Source organism: Macaca thibetana, chromosome 9 (genome assembly GCF_024542745.1).
Source record: "Macaca thibetana thibetana isolate TM-01 chromosome 9, ASM2454274v1, whole genome shotgun sequence".
In the NCBI taxonomy this organism is placed as follows: Eukaryota; Metazoa; Chordata; class Mammalia; order Primates; family Cercopithecidae; genus Macaca; species Macaca thibetana.
In genome coordinates, this window is record NC_065586.1 from 73,764,413 (window position 1) to 73,786,517 (window position 22,105).

Consider the following 22,105-nt stretch of genomic DNA (forward strand, 5'->3'; position numbering starts at 1 on the left):
TCTAATCAATGTGTAACCACTCCAAAATGGGGCTGTCTTTTATACCAGTAGCCCAGTGGTTTCAAACTGGAGGCAATTTTGCGGCCCAGGGGATATTTGGCAATGTCTGAAGACATTTTTGGCTGGCATACTACTGGAATTTACTAGGTAGAGGCTAGGGATGCTGCTAAACATCCGACAATGCACAGGACAGCTCCCTACAACAAAAAAATTACCCAGTCTCAAATGTCAGTGTTCAGAAATGCCTTGCTAGACCTAGGCAAAGCTTCTAAATTAAAGGTGTAATTAAATAAATAAACTATCAACTACTTTTCAAGAAATGATAGCCCTAGGCTGGGCACAGTGGCTCTGGCCTGTCATCCCAACACTTTGAGAGTCCAAGGCAGGAGGATCACTTGAGGCCAGGAGTGCAAGGCCAGGAATTCAAGATGAGACTGGTCAACACAGAGAAACCTAGTTTCTTAAAAAAAAAAAAAAAAAAAAAAAAAAAAAAAAAAAAAAAGAAGGAGAAATGATAGCGCTACATGGACACATTCTTCTATATTTCTATCCAAATTCGGACACTCTGTGACATCCCGCTCATACTCGGCTCACCCTAATTCTTTTCAAAACTGTAATGGTGAGTCCTGCAACAACTAAATCCATTTAGAATTTGAATAAAATTACTCAGATCTGACATTAATGTAACTGGATATGTACAACAATTTGTTTATAGATATTAAAAATTAACAAAATTGCTCTATGATTTATGCCATTATTATTTTATTTTATTGTTGAAAACACTAAAGTTCCAAGGCCATCGAGTAAGTCATTTGCAAAAATGGCATTAGACAAAGAAAAATCTTGATGTTGTGCCTTGCAGTTAGGCTACAAGGTATTCTTTTCCTTTGTTCATGTGTTTTTGCAGCTTAAATTTAGGACAAAGCTAAATTTCATTATTTCTCCAAAGGAGGTGATTACCTAAATCTGTCCCTCTTTCCTCCAGGCAGCACATACTACTATTTGTTCTTCTGATTCATTTCCCCTAGAAAGCTGAGAAGGAGTTTTATAATGATATTATTGGTTTTGTAACTGGTGTTTCCATTGTAATGCTATTACGGAACCAGTGTTGTGATAAATGATCTGTGTATAAGGGAAATCACTTTTACAAGACGTAGAAAATTAGACACGCTTCTGCTTTGCGATAACAATAAAAACCACGGAGAAAAAATATTCTCCAGTTTATTCCCATCTGTATCAGCAGGGAAGCTTTAGAAGATGGGTTCTCCCTAAAGTCTTCTAAACACGATTACTACCTACAAGTACCATGTCAAAATGCAAATTTCCTCCAAATCCTATTGAAGGCCACTACGTTCTTAAGCTTACCATGACGTGGGCCCTTTAAGAAAACCAGGCGCTTCAAACTCCACCCCTCTGCTGACTTGAAGCAGTGTGAGTCCGCCTTTCCAAGGCGGTTAGTTTTGTGGTGACGCTAAGAGAGAGTTAATTTACCCCCTGCTCTGCCTGGAAGGAATGTTCCTGTTGCAATAAGCTCCAAAAGTGGAAGCTTTAAGATACTATGGAATAGGGAACAATAGAAACTTGTGAGGTATGGCAGCCAGCCCCACTCTTAAGATTCGATCACAGTGCTGAATAAAGTGGAAAGAATGTTGTTAAATCTGTTTCCCCCTGTGGTGCTGCTCCCTCCTAGCTTTACTCTTCCATTTCAGTCCTCAAGTGAGCTTTCCAGAATCCGTTTCCAACTTAACTAGCTGATTGTCTGATGTACTAGATCCCAAAAAAGTGAGAGAACTAAGTTTCAGTGCAAATTAAACTGGATCACTTTTAACAGAATGATTTAGATTGCCTATATGTTTCTCAAGAGCAAAGCCAAGCATTTCCCCCCTCCTGCTACACAAACAGTGACAGCGTTCAGAAGCCCTCTAGCACTAAGCTAAACTACCTGGGAGAAATGGGGGTTTAGTTGCTGTTGGCATTTAAGCTGTTTGCTGAAAGCAGCCATCTTGGTGAAAGATGATGTCATTTGGAACACTTGGTGTTTTCGAGTTTATTCTGAGGTGCCAGTTTCCAAGAGCCATTGAATCACCGTTTAATCATGAGATCAAATTTAAGTTTAAAGATAACGAGGGAGTGGGAATAAGAATCATTCTTCCTTCTTCCTAACGCTTTAGAAATCTTTCAGAAAGTTCAACGCAACAGAAAACAAAATTACACTTTTTTTTCTATTTTCTGTTTCCATGTGTTTGTTCTAATGTTAACTAAGCATGGGTAATAAAACTAGTCTGGTCAGTTTCACTTTCCAATTTTTATACATAAGTGAAAGCTGTTTTGTGTCAACAGGGCAAAGTGTTTAGAATCATCTCACCTGCTGGGCCAATTGCCTGCAAGCCTTTGGGAAGAGGGAGGGGGAATAAAAGTTTTTGATTTTTAATTTCTTAAACTGCAAAGCTAGAACCCTGAATTAGACCGCGTTGTAGTAATTACTGTTTTATTTTTACATGCTAAAGTTTTCTAGGAGTGAGCAACAGGATAGCAAAGAAGGGTGATGTTGTACTCCCACTCAATCATTACTATTTGTATAGCATAATGTTATGTCCGCGGTTACTTTGGAAAATTGGCACTTAAAGAGGTGTTTCAACCTTCTGCTAAAAGTGTTTCGCTTTCCTTTTTTTTTTCTTCATTAGATAAATGTTACTGTCTTAATCCTACTGCGTGACATGTGCTGGAAATGTTTGCAAAATGCAAAGAGAAAAAGAAAAAAAACAGTTGCACCTTGTTTAAACAATTGAGCGCAGTTTAAAGGGGGTGTGTGTCTCTCCCGCAAATTCTTTCTTAACAAGGTTAACTTGTGGCTGCTGTTGTTTCATCCTCCTCGGCCTCTTGTAGAGGAACTTTGTTCTCTTAGGTTTATCCAAGCCTTCCCAGTCAAAAACACCTTGCTTTTGATAATATAAAACTGCGTGTATGTGTGAAACAGATAGAGGGAGACACGCGCACACACAGTCGGCGGAAGATGGGGCCACAACACGGTAGAGGATGGGCGCCGGAGCCCGGCTGACCTTTCCACGTGTCCCCGGCACCTGCGAGGCTGGTGGGGCATCAGGTTTCTTTTTTCTTGGGGCGGGCGCGAGCCCGGAAGAGGCTGGGCGGCCGCGGGCTTAGACCAGGGGGCTCATAGGCCCTCCCTTGGAACACGTGTGGCTGGCGAGCTGGTGGTGCGGGGGCAGTACTTGGCTTTCCCCCACCCGCAGTGCCTGCGCGTTCCCAGCCCGCCCGTGGTCACCAGGCGGCGGCGGGCGGGTCCCGGAGCTTTCAGCCAGCTCTGCTGGGCGGCCTAGTGAGCGCGCCCGGCCCGGCTGGAGCAAGCCCCAGTGCAATACTGCCCAAGCCCGGGCGGGGTCTCTGTTCTCTGGCAGAGGAGGTCCCTTGGCAGCGGGAAGCGCCCTCTCTTTCTCTCGCCGCCGCTCCGAGTCTGCGCCCTGGTGCCAGGCGCTCAGCTCGGCGCTCCCCTGTGCTCGCCCGGCGCCCACTCATTCGCAGCCCGGCCTTCGCCGCCGCCGCCTCCCTGCTGCTCCTCCTCCTTTCCCCAGCCCGCCGCGGCCATGGCGGACAGCGCCAGCGAGAGCGACACGGACGGGGCGGGGGGCAACAGCAGCAGCTCGGCCGCCATGCAGTCGTCCTGCTCGTCGACCTCGGGCGGCGGCGGTGGCGGCGGGGGAGGCGGCGGCGGTGGGAAGTCGGGGGGCATTGTCATCTCGCCGTTCCGCCTGGAGGAGCTCACCAACCGCCTGGCCTCGCTGCAGCAAGAGAACAAGGTGCTGAAGATAGAGCTGGAGACCTACAAACTGAAGTGCAAGGCACTGCAGGAGGAGAACCGCGACCTGCGCAAAGCCAGCGTGACCATCGTGAGTGCCCCCCGGGGGCGCGCCGCAGCGCCAACCTCCGCCCGGCCCGGGAGGGGCTGCACCCGCATCCAGGCAACCCCCAGATTCCCGGGGACCCTCTGAGAGCACACTCCCTGCGGGGACCTGCTGGCCTCCGGGAGGAGAGGGAGGTGTCCTTTCGGGGCCACGCGGGTCTGTCCTCCTCGCGGGGCTGAGGACCCTTGCGCTGTGCGGGGGAAGGCTACTGTGGCAACCATTCATGGTCCCTTTTGGCCTCTGGAGAAGAGGCCCCTCCGGGGCTGGGCTGGAGGCTGGCGGCGTGGCTGGGGGGCGGGGTAGGACTTTTTTCAGCCCTAGCATGCTTGAGGGGTGCGTCCAGAATCTGGGGAACCCCAGTCCGGGGGAGAGAGCGGAAGCTGGGATATCTTACTGGGGCCTGGCTCGGAGTGTGGGGGTTCGCAGCTGGGCTGGGTACTAAGCTGGCATCTGGACGGCACTAGCTGGATCGCCCGGGTACGGGGCGGGAGAGAGTGGCCGGGAATCCGGGAAGTGGAGTTTTCTGGCCAGGATCGAGAGGGAAGGGCGGGTACCAAGCTAATGCTCCCACCTCCATTGGAAGCTCTTTGCCTTGGAGTGGGAGGGTGGACGGTTTACTGCGAGGAGAGTGCAGCATTCAGGCCTGGACAGGGCTGGGGCCGAAACCAGGGGAAGGGTAGCCACTGTGACTCCCTGGCTGAGCCAGAGGTACGTGTGATCGCTCCATTCGTAGAGTGATTAGGAGCATCTTGCTTCTGAGTCTAGATACTGGAGAACAGGCCATCAGTTCTGTTTCTACCTGGTCCCTGGAGGCTGCCCAGAAAAGGGTAAGCTTGGGTCTGCAGGTCTCCCCTGGTGTGGCAAGCGTTTAGAAAGGCCCGTATAGCAGTGATGAGGCGAAACGTAACTAGAAAAAGTACACTGTGTACTCTCACCTATCATCCCTGCCAGCTCACCACATCATTAACATGCAGGATCCCCACACAGACAACTGTATTCAAATCAGAAGTTTCCCAGCCAGGAGGAGAGAAGAAAATGTCAAGAAATCAAGGGGGATAAATTGCCATAGCTGCTGCAAAATAGCGGATTAGGCTGAACTTTGAAATAAAGAAAAAGGGTTGAATTTGGGGATGGAGGGTCCCATCTTGGAAATGGGGCAAGTTTAGGATGCCCCTTGCGCCGGGAAATAGCCTACGGTGGAGGAGCCTGTGTATATATGTGCGCGAGTGTGTATACCCCCGATGCTGGCTCATACATGAGAACTAGATGGCATTCTTAATTTGTGTAGAAAGCAAGTTGCAGGTTAAGTGTGATCAGTAGCCTAAATAGCAGTTGATTGTAAAAAGAAACTTTTCATGTTCAAATCCAATTTTGGAGAATGGAATTGGAGCAACTTGCATGGGAGATGGTAAAGTTCTTGAACTGCCCTTTTGGTAGGAAGGGGGGTGGGGGCGGGGAATTTGCAGAGGCAGCCACTTCCAAGCCTCCTATGCAGCTTTCTTGGCTGACAGATGTCTTTGCTGAGTGGGGGTTAAGAAGAGAGGGAAGTTGGTGGAGGCAGTTTATTTAAGATTTGAGTTAGTAAATGAGAGGGTTAGTCTCTTGGAGGTTGTGAACCATGGAAAGTAGTAAAACTTGCACGAAGTGAAATAGCCTTTTGCATGCAGTAGGCAATTCAGGCTGGTTTTGTTGGGGAGGGAGGAATGAGGGATGCAGAGACTATCAAAGGGTTATCTGTTTGACACTTCGACCGTACTATAAGTAGGTTTGTAAACTGTACTTACACATGTTGGCTTTGCAGGAACAAATGTGTTCATTCCCGGTGTTTCAAACCAGAGGCCTTCTGAGTACTTAGCTCGAAAAGTGTATAAGGTGGTGGCTTTTTTTCTTAGCACTTACCCTTAACTAAAACTGACATCCAGCCGAATATACTTTGTGAAATGTCGTGCGGTGTTAATGAGTAAAGTTAAAATTGTTTTAGATGACACTGCACAAGTACCAGAAGCCTCTCAGTTCTTCTTTAATCTCTGACTAATACATTCAGGGAGACAAATAAAAAAGTGCTTGTGGTTCGCCTGGTTTCCTAATACTTGGCAGTTGTTACTGAGGAGCTGAATGATAAATGCAGGAAATAGATTCCTTCAAGATTTTGCAGGTGTTAACTGACCTAGGATCCAGATTCTGTAGGGGTACGTTTGACCTCTCAGGTATGTAATGTGGGAGGAGAAATGTATGTGACTCCATGAAATTGGTCTGTGAATGCAGAGAGTCCATTGAACTACACTTTAGTAGTTTATATCAAGGTTAAGCTGTACAATCCCTGACACTGCTCACTTAAGCATTACCCTTGCTAGTGGCAGTCTAGGAAGTTTCTGATAATTAAGTGAAGACCTTGTTAGATTTTTCACTGTGAAAACACTGTTAGAATTTTCACTGTTAATTTGAAGGGAAGATGGTACCATAATTCTGGTAATTGCCTTTCTGGCTCTTTTTAGTTCCAATTGTGATATTAATGTTCATGTTCTTGGGCACTAAAGGTGATTGTGGCCTTCTTTTTCCTTGAGCATGTTCAGGAAGGCACATTGCCTTTTTGTCACTCCCTGGGGAAGAGACAGTCTCCCCCTGCCGCCACTTGTTTTTTTAATAGACTTTACTTTTTAGAGCACTTTTATCTTCAGAGTAACACTGAACATAAAGTACAGAAATTTCCCACATAACCCTTGCCTTCACACAGGCACGACCTCCTCCACCATCAGCGTCTTACATCATCGTGGTCCATTGTTAGTCAGTGAACCTACATTGATACATCATTATCACCCAAAGTCTAGAGTTTACTTGGTCTTGTATATTCTATGAGTTTAGACAAATGTATAATGACATATGTCCACCATTATAGTATTACGCAGAGTTTTTCTGCCCTGGAAGTCTTCCATGCTCTGTTCATCTTTCCCTCCCTGCTAACTCCTGGCAACCACTGATCTTTTTACTCTCTCCTTAGTTTTGCCTTTCCCAGAATGTCATGTAATTGGAATCATACAGTATGCAGCCTTTTCACTTAGTAAATGCATTTAAGTTTTCTCTATGTTCCCCAACTCGTATGTCTTGGTTTCTGTTCAGGGTTAAATAGTATTTCATTGTTTGGATGGATCATAATTTATCCATTCACCTCCTGAAGGGTATCTTGGTTGTTTCCACCTTTTGGCAATTATGAATAAAGCTGCTGGAAATATTCATGTACAGGGTTTTGTCTGGAAAGATACCAGTTCATTTGTTTAAATACCAAAGCGCATGATTGCTGAATTATATGGTAAGAGTATGTTTAGTTTTATAAGAAATTGCCAAACTGTCTTCCAAAGTAGCTGCACTGTTTTTCATTCCCACCAACAATGAGAAAGAGTTGCTTTTGCGGGACCGGGCGTGGTGTCTTACACCTGTAATCCCAGCACTTTGGGGAGACCGAGGCAGGCAAATCACCTGAGGTCAAGAGTTCAAGACCAGCCTGGCCAACATGGTGAAACTCCATCTCTACTAAAAAAAAAGTACAGGAAAATTAGCTGGGGGTGGTGGTGCATGCCTGTAATCCCAGACTCCCTGGAGACTGAGGCAGGAGAATTGCTTGAACCCAGGAGGCAGAGGTTGCAGTGAGCCAACATCATGCCACTGCACTCCAGCCTGGGCAACAGAGCCAGACAACGTCTCAAAAAAAAAAAAAAAAGAGTTGCTGTTGCTCACCAACATTTGCTGTTGTCAGTGTTCTGGATTTTGACCATTCCAATAGGTGTATAGTAATATCTCTGTTATGCCCTTTTTAAAGCCAAGTCCAAAGGCTAATAGAAGCTCTTAACCAATGGTCTCTTCTGGTATGTAAGTGGCTATTCTGGTCAAACTACCCATTTAATGAAGGACTAGTTTCATGGGCCTGTGTTCTCAGTATCTGTACAACAGTGGTAAACATCATCTGTGGGAGAGAATCAGCTGTAAGAAGTCTTTCAGTCGTGTCCACAAGTGCCTGGTGCACCTGTGAGTTATAGCCTGCCCTAGGCCATTTTATTTGGGGCTTAAAAGTGGAATAGAATATTTTGAGTGAGTATTCAATTTTCCCCATTAAGTCAGCAGGGGAATCAGGCTCCTGATTACAGATCATAATTTCTTTTTTTTGGAGTGGGGGAAATAAACAAATGCATAGTCACCTTTTTGAGTAGCTTTTGTATGTTAGGCCAGATCTGTTTGTTTGTCCTATGAGTGAGAATATGACTGTGAATTATATGATTCAGTGTAGTGAGGGTTATCGTGGGGTGGTGGTCTTAGGGGTGGTGGTCTTAGAGAAGGTGAAGAAATGCAGTTGTGGGCAGTAATTGGATGGCTTCAAAGTTCTCAACTAGTTGCTGGCATTCTCCGTGTATAAGCAGGGCCTCAGGTGGTTCTCTAGGGTGTGTACCTCTTCCAGGCAGTTTCAGACCTTTGGTATGTGTTTGGTTTGGAAATCACGGCCTATAATAAATCACTGATATGTAAGTGTCTCTCTGACTGTAAAATTAATCCTTTATTGTAGAAGTTTAGGGAAATACAGAAGTACAAGCTGTTTTGAAGTTATAATAGAAAAAAATATGTTGATCTGGCATCGTTAGAAAACCTGGCTATTTTAAACATCAGTGTAATGGTTTCATTAACTGGTAAAAACTGCCATATAGTTGATGTTGTATGTTTTAGATTATTTACTCTGGAAGCCTAATATGTTATTTTCAATTTTTAAGACTTCTGTCAGACTCTGAAGATACAAATCGATATTGCCTTTATAAATGTGACGAAGAGAGTGTGATATCTTTTTCCCCCCGTTTAGAAAAGTATTTCTTAGATTCTTATGGAAACACCCAATTTTAGACACAACTTTGAGGAAAATATGACCTCACAGTTAGGTCTAACTGTACACAAGTCTTCTTAAAGAGGACTTTCTCATATTTCTTCAGCATTTACGAGTTTTTCACATTTGTAAGTATCTTCTATGTGTTTCATATATTCTATTTGTACTTAATTTTAAAAAACTTTTTTGTTTTTGTTTTTGTTTTGTGACAGCTTTACTCTATTACCCAGACTGGAGTGCATTGGTGTGATCTCAGGTCACTGCAACCTCTGCCCCCCAGGTTCCAGTGATTCTCATGCCTCAGCCTCCCTAATAGCTAGGACTGCAGGTATGCACCACCATGCCCATCTAGTTTCCTTTTTTTTTTTTTTTTTTTTTTTGAGACGGAGTCTCACTCTGTCGCCCAGGATGGAGTGCAGTGGCCTGATCTCAGCTCACTGCAAGCTCCGCTTCCCGGGTTTACAGCATTCTCCTGCCTCAGCCTCCCGAGTAGCTGGGACTACAGGCGCCCGCCACCTCGCCCGGCTAGTTTTTGTTTTTGTATTTTTTAGTAGAGACGGGGTTTCACCGTGTTAGCCAGGATGGTCTCGATCTCCTGACCTCGTGATCCGCCCGTCTCGGCCTCCCAAAGTGCTGGGATTACAGGCTTGAGCCACTGCGCCCGGCCTAGTTTTGTATTTTTAGTGGAGATGGTGTTTACCATGTTGTCCAGGCTGGTCTCGGAACTCCTGGCCTAAAGTGATCCACCCACCTCTGCCTCCCAAAGTGCTAGGATTTCAGGCGTGAGCTACCACGCCCAGCCAAAAGCTAAAATTTTAAAGGTCATGACAGTCTTTTACAGTGCTGTCCTATTTGCTAGAGATGGGGAATCATTAGAGAATCCACAGTATCTGGTTTGTGGTGACTCTTGTTCGAGACCAGAGAGGCTGGTCTATAGCAAAAATCGGAGGTAGCCATTGCTTGCTTAAAAATATTCACTGACTCCCCATTGCCCTTGGATTCAGGTAAACCTTCTGGTGGTTTACTAGGCTCTGCATGATTGGAATGTCCTCCTTGCTTCACAGCCACACCCCTTACATGCATTTAGCCCAGGGTGCATTCTCTAAGCTCTCACTTCACTCCTTTACTACTAGCACCCAGAACTTAAGTAGGTTTCCTCTGGTTCCTCAGTGGTGCCCCTCGTCCCCTGAAATGTTCTTCTGTATTCCTCCCCTCCTTTCTACTTTGTTAGTTGAAGTAGACTGTATTGCCTTCTTCACCTGAACCCCTTCCTGGTATGCCCTGATACTTCCTCTTTGTCAGCCACACACTGGGGTATGCACCTGCTTACGTGGTTCTTCCGTAGACCTCCCTCTGTCACTGACATTTGGCTGCAGAGATCTTTCCCAGTTCATGTGTAAATTTCTTTGGGGGCAGAATTTGCCTTGTTCATCGCATTCCTCAGCGCTTGGCATGGGGAAAACGCTCAGAAATTTGTTGAGCTGGCTCCAGAGGCACGGGTGTGTGTGTACTTGTTTCTTTCTGCCATGAAGGTGCCAACACTCTCTCCAGGACCTTGTCTTCATAGAGCCACTCCCCTGCCACAGCAGCAAACACTTTCTTTACCATAGTTGATGAAACAGACCAGATATGTGAATGGATACATTGTATACTTTGGGGGACCACTGCAATCAGTGTGCCCTTGCCTTCTTGCTTTGGATGATGTGGGCTACCTTGTAGCATATACCTGGGTGCTCCTGATAACATTTTATCTGAAAGAGGACAAAGTATTTTCAGGTTCTCCTTTCTAAGTGTTTCTGAGTAAGGCTTGAAGGACAAAGTAGCCCCGCTGGAAGTGTTCAGATTTGCTGCTTTGGTTTTGGTGATGGTGACAGATCATTCCAGGTGTTTCGTATGACTCTTTAATGTTGAAATGCCCCACTGGGAAACAACTCTGGCCCATTGCAGGGGGATGCATTAATGCAAATAAATACTGGTGACTTGTAGCAGTGATGGGGGAAGCATCTGAAAACAGGGTAGGGGGATTGTTGAATTCTTATGTCTGCTTGTGTCTTGCAGAGACACAAGTGTCACCACAGTGTATTTGTGTGTGTGTGTTTTCCTTAAATCATGCCTTGCCAAAATAATTGTGTTTACACTTCAAAATGCTAATACAAACTACCGAACTGCAGTCAGGCTGAGTAAGGAATAATAGTAATCTTTTCTGTCCCCTCTGTATACTTTTTTCCTTAGTGGGTAGGTGTTGCTTTTTGTTTTCAATCACAGTGTGGTTGTTTTCAGGTATATTATTGTCAAAGTTGGCAGAGTAAATGTTCACAGGTTCAGTAAGTTCCTGCTTGGTGGTGGTTGCAATTTTTCTTGACAGAGGAACTAATCCTCTGGAAAATATTTTTAATTGTCAGGATCTTGGCGTGGCGTTAACTTGCAGATACTTCCTACTTCTCCAAGGCTGTCAAATTTTCTTATCTTTTATGGCTGTGAAATCCACAGCTGTGAAGTCTATTCCAACCCTGATACCAGTAAATTGCAAAGGTCACTTCATGTAGGTTCTCTCTTCAGGGATAAGTATTCTTTTAAAAAGGGTTAACAGTATGATTGATGGTCATTTAGAATTAACCCTCCCCTTTACTTATTGTTTCTTAGATCAGACATATGGAGTGCAGTGTAATGATTACAGTTCATTACAATACTTATTTGTTTTTTTGCTGGGAGATTTTCTGGTCTCCGTCTCTGCCCCCGCCTTTGTTTGTTCAGTAAGGTACAAAATGGCATGTAATAAATAAAATAAATATAGCCTCAAAGAAGCAGGATTCAGCCGTCAAGTGCTTATAATACTGTGTGCTAGATAGAAATATCCAAAAGGAATGTTAGGGCTCTCCCAGTAGCATAGCGAGGATAATACTAGACTTTCATTCAGCCTGGCACTGGCCTGGTGCTGTAGGGAATACAGAGCAGAGGGAAACAGTCTTTCTCTCCAGCTTTGGGGCTTGTGCAGTGCATGCAGAAGGAACCAACACCCACATGGACGCAGGAAGGGAACCTTAGGCCGACTCCTGTGGGGTTCCCAGGGAGGGGAATTTTACCTTGCAGCTTCCCAAATGAAGTTCATTTATCTCTGTGAATATCTTTAAGGAAAACAGTGTATCACATTCATTCGCAGTTTAATTAGCTTGTAGTTTATTTTGTAAGGCAGAGAGCTGTTGCTCAATTTATGCTGAGGTGGCACCGGGAGGCTTTTGGTTTGTTTTTAATTTTCGTTTTTATGTGGTGATGATTGAAAAGAAATGTCATTGGTATTTTAATTTCATAATCTGCATCTGTCAGTACATGGAAATTATCTAGGTGGTTTTTTCCCTCTATTCCTGTTATACTCTGAGGCCCACCCATGTTTCTTTCGTGGAATAATGGTGGATAGACTGAATTTCTCAAGTTTTTAATCTGAAACTATCCAAAAGCAAAGACTTCTTGCAGTAAAATTAGAGGTACTATTTTATAGGCAATTTTGAATTCTAGTTTTTTACAAAAGCTGTGCTGATTGATGGGCTAATCTTCCATGCATCTGTTCCAGATCAATCCAGCCTTGGCGGTGCCAGGTGTGTGTCCAGAGTGATCTGGGTAATGCTCACCAGGGCATCTCAGGGCACTGAGGATCAGATGAGGCCACTTGGTACCGCAGAGCAGAGTTGGGATGTTCAGCCAGGCATAGGTCATCATTCAAAAAGTTTTCCATAGGAGGAAGGAAGAGGGTAAAAGAATGAAACCAGCAGGGATTACGGGTGAACTAAAGAAAATTCTTAGAAATCTAATTACCTGTGTTAAACATTTCATGTGTTGCTTCTATAAGTGAACAGTTTGAGTCTTTTGTGCTATCTGCTTGTCGAGATTGATTTAGAGAGGCTAAAAGGGACAGATTTGAGAGAAAAATAATTATACCTAGAGTTTCATATAGAAAACTTGTATGCAAGCTTGACTTTTTAAAAAATTATCCTAATAGACCGGGTGCGATGGCTCACACTTGTAATCCGAGCACTTTGGGGGAGCCAAGGCGGGTGGATCTCCTGAGGTCGGGAGCTCGAGACCAGCCTGACCAACATGGAGAAACCCCTTCTCTACTAAAAATACAAAAAATTAGCCGGGCATGTAATCCCAGCTACTCGGGAAGCTAAGGCAGGAGAATCGCTTGAACCCAGGAGGTGGAGGTTGCAGTGAGCCAAGATTGCGCCATTGCACTGCACTCTAGCCTGGGCAACAGGAGTGAAACTCCATCTCAAAAAAAAAAAGAAAAAAGAAATTATCCTAATATACCAACTGAAATGATAACTTATTCTACTGAGAGATGTTTTTTATGGGGTGGAGTTCTTCACTAGACAGAGTTTATCTAAACAAAAACATTTATTGAGTCAAAACATTGTGTCTTCATTTAGTAGCCCCGCTAATCTTTGAGGAAAAAATTGACTAGGTGATTTTAATGCTTTTGTTAACCAAAGAGTATTGTTTTAAGTGTATTCTCCATAAAGTAGAGTTAGACTTTTTCAGGTTCAAATCACTACCTGGTAAGGGTTTATGTCACTTGAAAAGTATATTAACTATTTTATGCCATTTTGAACCTTGCATGCACGGAGTTTATATTGAGAAATACCTTAGGTACCCAAAGAAGAGTACCAGTGACTTTTTTTGCATTTTTTTTTTGTGGTAAAAACATATACAACATATAATTCACCATTTTAACCATTTGTAAGTATACAATTCAGTGGCTTTAAGTACATTCACAATGTTTTGCAAACATCACCATTATCCATCTCCAGAACTTTTCGTCATCCCAAATGGAAACTCTGTACCCATTAAATAATAATACCTATTTTTTTCCTCCCTGGCAAAGCTCTATTCCTAGTGACTTTTAATTTTTTTTTTTTTTTTTTTTTTAAAGAAAGACTTACTCTGGTCTACAAAAGCTGCTAGCTGCTTTTTACTGTCCTGGTCTTGAAGTTATAAATTTAGACCTTAAGTGTTGATGTCTTATTTAATTAAGTTTGTACTGCCTGTTAGCTGTCCCATATATGGTTCTTTTTCTATCACTCAGCAAATGCGCAGTGCCCTAGCCCTATGCCGAGCTCTGGCTTGGTGCCAGTAAGCCCCCAGATGCTGAATGAGGGAATAACCCATGGCGAGAGCTTGTCCTCCAGGAGGGAAGGGTCTTCCCCCCGATACCTTCCCCCCAACACCTCACAGATGATGGTTGCTTTTTATTTTTTATTTTTAATGAAATGTATGCATTTAATTTCCTTGATAGCAGTTGGAATAAACTGTGATTTTATTTTTTAAATTACTTATTTTGATACTCACAGGTGCAGTTTATTATTACAGGGAAAGGATGCAGGTTAAAATAGTCAAGGGAAAAAGCCTATAGGGCAGAGTCCAGGAACGTTTTTCACTGTGGAGCTTCCAGTTATCCTCTCCCCATGGAGTGTGCACAACATTACTTTCCTGGCAACAACATGTGACAATACACATGGAGTATTGCCAACCAGAGAAGTTCGGCCAAGCCTTGGGGTGCAGAGTTTTTACTGGGGCTCCATCATTGTAGACATGGTCGACCATCCACAGGGCAGATCTCAGTCTCCAGGCCCTGAGAAGGCTGTGCTGATACCACATGGCCCAAAGCACTCAGGCTAAATCACACTGTTAGGCTTTCCAGTGTGATTCAAGGCCCTCACGTAAACAAAAGACACTCTTATCAGTCATAACCTTCCAAAGGGTTAGAAATTGCCTCCAGAAAGTCAAGGGCTAAGGCCAAACCTCTTTGGGTGCAAGGTAAACCAGAGTTTTAAAAGGTTGCAAGAAAAAAGAAAGCTTATAGAATTTTTATTCACCACCATTGTCCCACTTCCAAATCTTTTTGTGTGGCTGTAATAACAGTGAATGTTTACCCAGTGCTTACTATGGGACAGGAACTATTGGAAGGGGTTTTCGTATATCCTCTCATTTAATCCTCACCACAGTCCTATATGATCAGTACTACTGTTTATCCATAGCCATAAGCCTACAAATTTAGGCCCAGAAAGCTTGTATCACTTACCTGAGGTCCCATGGCTATCAGATGAGACTGGGATTTAAGCCCAGGTCTGACCTCAGAGCTTCTACAGTCTGCGGGAAGATGGCATATAAATTAATTTAGGGACAGGCCTTTTTGTTTGGTCGGTTTTCTTTGAGACAGGGTCTTGCTGTGTCACACAGGCTGCAGCGCAGTGGTGTCATTATAGTTCACTACAGCCTCAACCTCTTGAGCTCAGGTGATCCTCCCACCTCAGCCTCCGGAGTAGTGGGGACTACAGATATGTGCCACCACTCCTGCGTCATTATTATTATTTTTTGTAGAGGGTCTTACTATGTTACCCAGGCTAGTCTTGAACTCTAGGGCTCAAGCAATCCTTTCACTTTGGCCTCCCAAAGTGCTGGGATTACAGGCATAAGATACCATGCCCAGCGCAGGAACAGTTTTATCTTCGTCTCGTTGTGGGCATTTTCCTATCAGAAGTTCCTATACAGTTCTGTTCTGTTAGGATAGTCAGGACTGCCCCATTACCACAGCAAATTCCCAGGATGCTGGGCCTAAGGGAGTGTTGCCAGGGTAGCAAACTCCCTGTCTTGGAAAAGAAATAACAACAGAGAAGGGTGCCTTCAGCTCATGGGGGACAGTCTGTGCTCCCCTTTCTGGCTCAGTTGCCCTCCAGTTGGGCCTTGGTCTACTCCACTTCTGCACCCTGTTTAGCGTACCCCAGGATATTGCCACCTCTTCACATGGCATAGCCTTATGGATTCCCGCCCTGCCCCCCCACCCCCATCCGAGCCTGGAATCAGTTCCTTCCTTTGCATTTATGTTACAATCTCTACTTAAAAATAGTCTGATGAGCACAGTGCAAGTGGGTTTTTTAATTTTCTTCAACAAACACGAGTGTCTGCTGTATGCCAGGCAGTGTGCCTGTATATAACCACTGGGATGATATTGTGCTGGTGGCATTGGTGGTGGGCCCCTGATTCAATCCAGGAGTGGAAGCAGAGTCAGAGAGCGCAGGTTCTGGAATGAGGAGGTTTCTTAGTCACGATCTAAAGGATAAATCGAAGTTAATTCAAAAGAAGCAGGGGCTGAGTAATGGTTGGACAAGGCACTCCTCCCACACCCAGACAGAACCTGAATGCCCAGAGAAAAATGAGGATGAGAGGAGAGCAGTGCCCAGCTGGGCAACTCTGGGCTATGCGCCTGGATTCCCTTCAGGAGCTCACTACAGAAGGGCGGGGGAACAGTAAGAGCATTTCTGCCTCTTGGAAATCTACTCTGGCTACTTAGTGCAGATGTTTATTTGTGTCTTTTTAATGAAATACTTGGAGGCAGGTATTTTGTCATTTATTATCAGTAGGATGACCCATCTTATTCCATGATAACACTTGCCACATATTGCAGCCTTGTGGTGTTTCTGGGTACAGTTCTCAACACTTTACCTTTAGGGACTCATTGACTCCTTAGCACAACCCTTTGTGATCTCAGTGTCACAGATGAAAGACATGAGGCACGGGGAGTCCCGGCAACCCCTTGAAGATTGCAGGAAGCAGTAGAGCAGGGATTGAACACAGCAGTCGGACGGTACCTTGCATGGTGACTGCCGTGTAAAGACTCTGCCATTTGAAGGGTCGTTAGTGTTTTCCATAAGCTTAACACAGCTGTTCAATAAAGTTTGTGGAATGGATTTTGGGAAGTGCGCACTTTTCTTCTTTGTAAACTCTTCAGTGGAGAACCATATACTTACTGTAAAGTGTACAAATTTTGAATGCACAAATTTATCGAACAGTGCTCATTGTATGTATGTATGTATGTATTTATTTGTTTTAGACAAAGTCTCACGCTTTCACCCAGGCTGGAGTGCAGTGGGGCGATCTTGGCTCACTGCAACCTCTGCCTCCTGGGCTCAAAGCCATCTTCCCACCTCAGCCTCCCGAATTGCTGAGACCACAGGCGTGTACCACCATGCCCGCTGTTTTTTTCTTGGATTTTTTTTTGTAGAGACACGGTTTCACTGTGTTGTCCAGGCTGATCTCTAGCTCCCAGGCTCAAGCGATACTCCCACCTCAGCTTCCCAAAATGCTGGGATTATAGGCATAAGCCACCATACCCGGCTGCTCTGTGAATTTAAAAATGAAATCACTGGTGTAACCACCACCCTGCTTAGGATACATGCAATTGTCAACACCCCTGACACTGTCATGTGCAACTCTGTTCCAGTCAGTACCCCCCAAAAAAGTAACCCTTTTCTGACTTAATATATTTAATAGATTTGTTTTGCTAGTGTTTGAACTTCATGTAAGTGGAATTATACAGAACGTATTTTATGTATATGGATTCTTTGGTTATCCTAGTTCCTTCACTAATATTAAACAGTATCCATGCAGTTGCATATAGAGGTAGTTCTTTTTTATTGCTGTGCAACGGTCTGCATAAGTATCTGTGAAATTATTTGCAGTTTTAGAGTCAGCTTCCTGGGTGGCCCCACCCCCTTCCCTCAGTATTGGTGCTGGGCAGCAGGATGACATGAAAGGAGTGTGGCACAGCAGAGGACATACAGGCCCTACAGGACTTATGTGCATATTAATTGAGGTTCTAGCTACCCTACTAGCTAAGTTATATTGCATTTAGGGCCTTTGAGCCTTGGTTATTTACCTGGTAAGAGACTGTAGAGTTAACACAAATCTTGTTCCCATCCCACAGTTTTGAAGATCAAATGAGATGATACACAGAGGAAAGTTTTGGGGTAATGTGTGACTTATTCCTGTAGAAAATGATATTAAATATTATTAGTACTTCTCCGCCCCCTTCTATTGTCCTCCAAAATACATTTCAAAATCAGTCCTGCTGTAGATAATCCTATAAGATGATGATAGAAAAATAACCTCCTGAAAGCTGAGCGGGGGTGGTTGAGGCAGCACCAAGCTCCCTGTGCACCGTAGGCTGGGGAGCCTCGCAACCTCGCAACCGTCGGTGTTTCTCTGGTGCTTGGGGATGCCTGGGAACTGAGCGGGTGTCCGAGTGTTTGGGGAGCCAGGATTATACCAGTCTGTGTGACTGTGTAAAAGTAACAGGACTGCAGGAGGTAAACACACTTCCTAAAAGATCTGGTTTTTTTCCCTGTAGGTCAGTTACAGAGCTCTTTCCATTGTGTTTTTGAAAAAGTACACGTTTTCTGACTAACGTACTGTCGGCAGACAGAAGACTGTCAAAGCTGGCCTCTCTGATTGAGACTTTTGACCCTCTTTCATGGGGGTACGGGTTCTAGAAGGTGGACTTTGATGGGCAACGCCCTAGTGCCACTTCTCCTTAGCTGCTTGTTTAAAGAACAGAAACCAAACCGTGAATCTTTGAAATGGACTGACTTTGCAGGATTGCAGTAACCAAATGATGGAAGGACAGCCCCTGGTGATGGGCCAGGGTGGTCTGTGGGAGGCAGCAGTATTCTCTGCCAGGGACTCCTCAAGTGACCTCTTTTCTTTGCTGCCGCTGGATTGCTCTCTAGCCTGCGGACTTTTTGAAGGTTAAGGAGCATGCTTTTCCCCAAACTACTATTAATATTTTAGTTGTATTGACTTTTGGGATGATAAGAGAGGGCAAGGAGGATATTTTATCTGATTGAGGGACTCTGCTTGCATTGTAAATAAACAAGTTAAAGTAAGCTCACGACTGCCCTTCCCTCTTTTGCTGTTGTCTGTCCACCAGAGTTGTGGGGGCTCTAGCCAAAACTATTGGAGCCTTTTGGTTTCTCTGCCTCCCTCTCTGCTACTTGCCTGAACACCTCGTTGAACTCTTTTTTCAGGTAAGGAAGATTAGTGGTAATGACAGTCATCCCTTCCGTGGTTGGTTCTTACTTGGCCCAGAGCCTTGTAGCTCTGGGTGATTGCTGCCTGACAGTGATGTGTAAAGGGAACTGGGATTCGCTTGTTGGGCCACAAATGGAAACTGGTAGGCTTTACTGCTTTTCATAAGTACAGTGTGTTCTTTCCCCAGTTCTCAAAGTCTTCTATAGGTTCTATTGCTTTTGTTTTTATGCTTCTTTATTTTATATGTTGCAAATTAGCATTCTGTATTAGACTGTGTGAATTTTCCCTCCTTTCAATTTTATTCATTAACTGCTTTCTGATTTTCCCACCCTAGGGTGCTTTGGCAGAACGTGGAATAACGGAAAGCAACTTGGAAACCAAGTAGGAGTACCAGTTAGCAAGTAAAAATGCAGGATGCACAACTGTATGTCAATTAGAAATAAACAATGAATTATTTTTTAGTATACATATGTCCCACATGTTGCATGGCACCTATATATACTAGAAAGTTATTTGTTGTTTATCTGAAATTCGAATTTAACCAGGCCTCTTGTATTTTATCTGGTAGTCCTAAAACCTAGAGGACCTGTGTTTAAAAATCTGTTTGCCCCTTCCTTGCTGTGTGAACCTGGGGCAATTTAGCTGACCTCTAAGCCATCTTGTCCTCTTCTCTAAAAAGCGATCATAGTATGTTAGCTCTCCAGTTCTGGGGATAAATGATGTGACTTAGGAAAGCTTTCAGGGTGCATTCAGCACGGTTCTTCCTTTTCCTTCTCAATTCAGTGATTATAGAGTTGCTTCTTGCCCATTTCTTCCCTTTTCCGTTTTCTTCCCCCACAAGCCTGAGACCAGGTTGCTGTCTGGGAAGAAGCCGACATGGCATCGCCTCCTTTGCGGGGCTCTTTGGAGTCTTCTCAGGATGGTGCCTCCACTTCTTCCTCAGCGGCTCTCAGTTTGCTTTCACATTTCCTGTTCTTCCACACCAGCTTCCTAGTTTCCTCCTCTCTGAAAGTCATTATTAACTGGATGTCTCAGGTGTCTGCCTTTGCTTGGCCACATGTTACCAAACCCCTTGTTTTATGTCTCCTTTCCTCGTCAGCCTGCAGTGGTACTGGGAGAACTGGGCCTCTATGCCTCGCCTTCTCTGCAGGACGAGACATCAGTCATGTCTTTTTTCACGAGCCACAGCTTCCTGAGAAAAGTGTGTTTAGAATTCAGGGTTTGCAAAAGGGCAGCTTGCATTTGGCCCACAGGTGAGGGGTTTGGCTCTAGAATTGTGAAAGACCTTCCGAAGAAAAGGCCTGAGCAAGGGCACACCTTCTACTCTGTTGCAGGCATCACCTCCCTCTGTTGCTTTTCTTTTCTCTCTCTCTCTCTCTTTTCTTTTTTTTTTTTTTTTTTTTTTGAGACGGAGTCTGGCTCTGTCACCCAGGCTGGAGTGCAGTGGCACGATCTCTGCTCACTGATACCTCCACCTCCCAGGTTCAAGCGATTCTCCTGCCTCAGCCTTCTGACTAGCTGGGATTACAGGCACCCCACACCAAGCCCAGCTAATTTTTTGTATTTTTAGTAGAGATGGGGTTTCACCATGTTGGTCAAGCTGGTTTCGAACTCCTGACCTGAAGTGATCCACTCGCCTCAGTCTCCCAAAGTGCTGGGATTACAGGTGTGAGCCACTGCACCCGGCCCCTCTGTTGCTTTTCACCTCTGCAGCTTCACATACTAATTTACTTCCCACTCTGATGGCAGTTGAGTTTGAGACCCTTGAAGTATGCCGTCGATAATGAATGACTAAGACCAATGTGCACTACCTTGATGTAGCCCTTGAAACAAAACCACAGGGCCAGGGAGAGAACAGGAGTGCAGAGAAGTTAACTTGCCAGGATCATTCATCTGGTAGGTGGTGGGGGTAGGATCTGTCAGCCCGGCTTGGGAGCCTCTCTTCTTACCACACTGCATTGTATTTCTAAGACCACTTGCAGCAGTAAGGGTTCATGAAATTCCTTGTAGGAGTTTGGAATATAGCACTGTTTTGTTGTTGCTGCTGTTGTTTGTCTTAAAATACGTAATACAAATCTTTGCCCTATAGCCTGGGCAGTTGCTTTAATTCTTGGGTGTCAAATCCTTATCAATTTCCTGTCAAAAGAATCCTCCTTCTGTCCCTGAAAGGTGTTTCCAGGAGTCTTCTCTTCTTGTGGCCTTTCTCCTTAACTTGTGTAGATTGAGGCACCCATGCATTCATTGAACCCAACATTTTTCGTGTACATCCTAAGTGCTAACCATGTGCTTGAGATGTCCTTTTAAGATAGCAAGGCAGGGTATAAACAATAACTGAGGGCCCTGCCTTAGGCTCCTGTCTTCCGAAGCCCAGGAAGACCTTGTGCCTTCCATGAAGGAGCTCAGAGTCTTTTGGAGAGTTGTGGGAAGGCAGTGTCCTCATGGTGAGTGAAGGAAGATGGCTAATTTATCACTTAGTGTTCACACAGGAAAACAAACCATGTGGAATTGAGAGGGAAGAATGTAATTCAGAGATTGGTCATCCAAGTGATAGAGTTCCTGAGAAGCTGAAGTGGGGTGGGTGATGAGACAACCCAGGGATAAGCAGGAGCAGAACGCTGCTCCCACAACTCCTCTGGAGGATAAAGGGAAGAGGTAGTGTTATCAGAGCCCAGGGGCTGCGGTCACCAAGAAGAAGTTGGAACCGCAGTGGGCCTTGAGATGTGGGTGCTGCCCAAGATGGAGAAAGGGGAGAAATGCCCCAGGTTCTCCTTTCCGTCTTCCCATCTCTTGCTAGTGCCTCTTATTGACTGCATCTCATTGGCTGACTTTGGGAACTGGGAGATGCAGCCTGCAGAGGTCACCTGTACCTTGCAGAGCAGGAGAGAAGGGTAGTGAGGCATCTTGGGCCAGACAGACCCAGGGCTGGCCCAGGAAGAAATGAATGAATATGGAACTGTGTTTGGCCTGGACAGCTGTTGAGTACTTTGTAGACAGCAGAAGGTTGGAAGACTCAAAGGTTTTTATTCCCTCAGGAAAATGTGAGTAAAGGGCATTCCAGGGAGAAGGATCAGCGTGGACGAAGGCATGGCACCTTGAAGCAGCAGGCTCACTTGTAGCATCCCATGCAGCCCAGAATGGCTGGATATTTGGGTCTTTCCTATCCATCCTCCTTCTGTCTCAGAAGCCCCTCCCATAGAATGCTTTCTCACGTGTCCCTGTTGTCATTTGTCATTTATGGCTGATGCACATTTTCCTGCAGGGAATGCCAGATGGGAAGCTCTGCACCTGAATATCTTCCAGGCCAGCTGCTTCTGACACAGAGCTTGCACCATGTAGCCAGTGGGGAGCATCTTGGGACGCCTCAGTAGCCCTAGAAAGGAATTCATGAGCAGTGCCAGTCAGTTTTGATGGGTGAAGCGTGCATGGGTCCCTTGATATTCAAGGGCCCCAACTCTGATGAGGA

General features: G+C 44.9%; 1 protein-coding gene across 1 annotated transcript in view; it reads left to right on the plus strand.

Moving 5' to 3' along the window:
• Positions 1-2,971: 2,971 nt before the first annotated feature.
• The window catches only part of CCDC6 (coiled-coil domain containing 6), a 120,526-nt gene continuing 101,392 nt past the window's right edge, over positions 2,972-22,105 (plus strand). Inside the window, exon 1 of the mRNA XM_050803056.1 lies at positions 2,972-3,905. Coding sequence (XP_050659013.1) covers positions 3,603-3,905 — 303 coding nt within the window. The 5' untranslated portion in view covers positions 2,972-3,602. The remainder of the gene's footprint in view (positions 3,906-22,105) is intronic.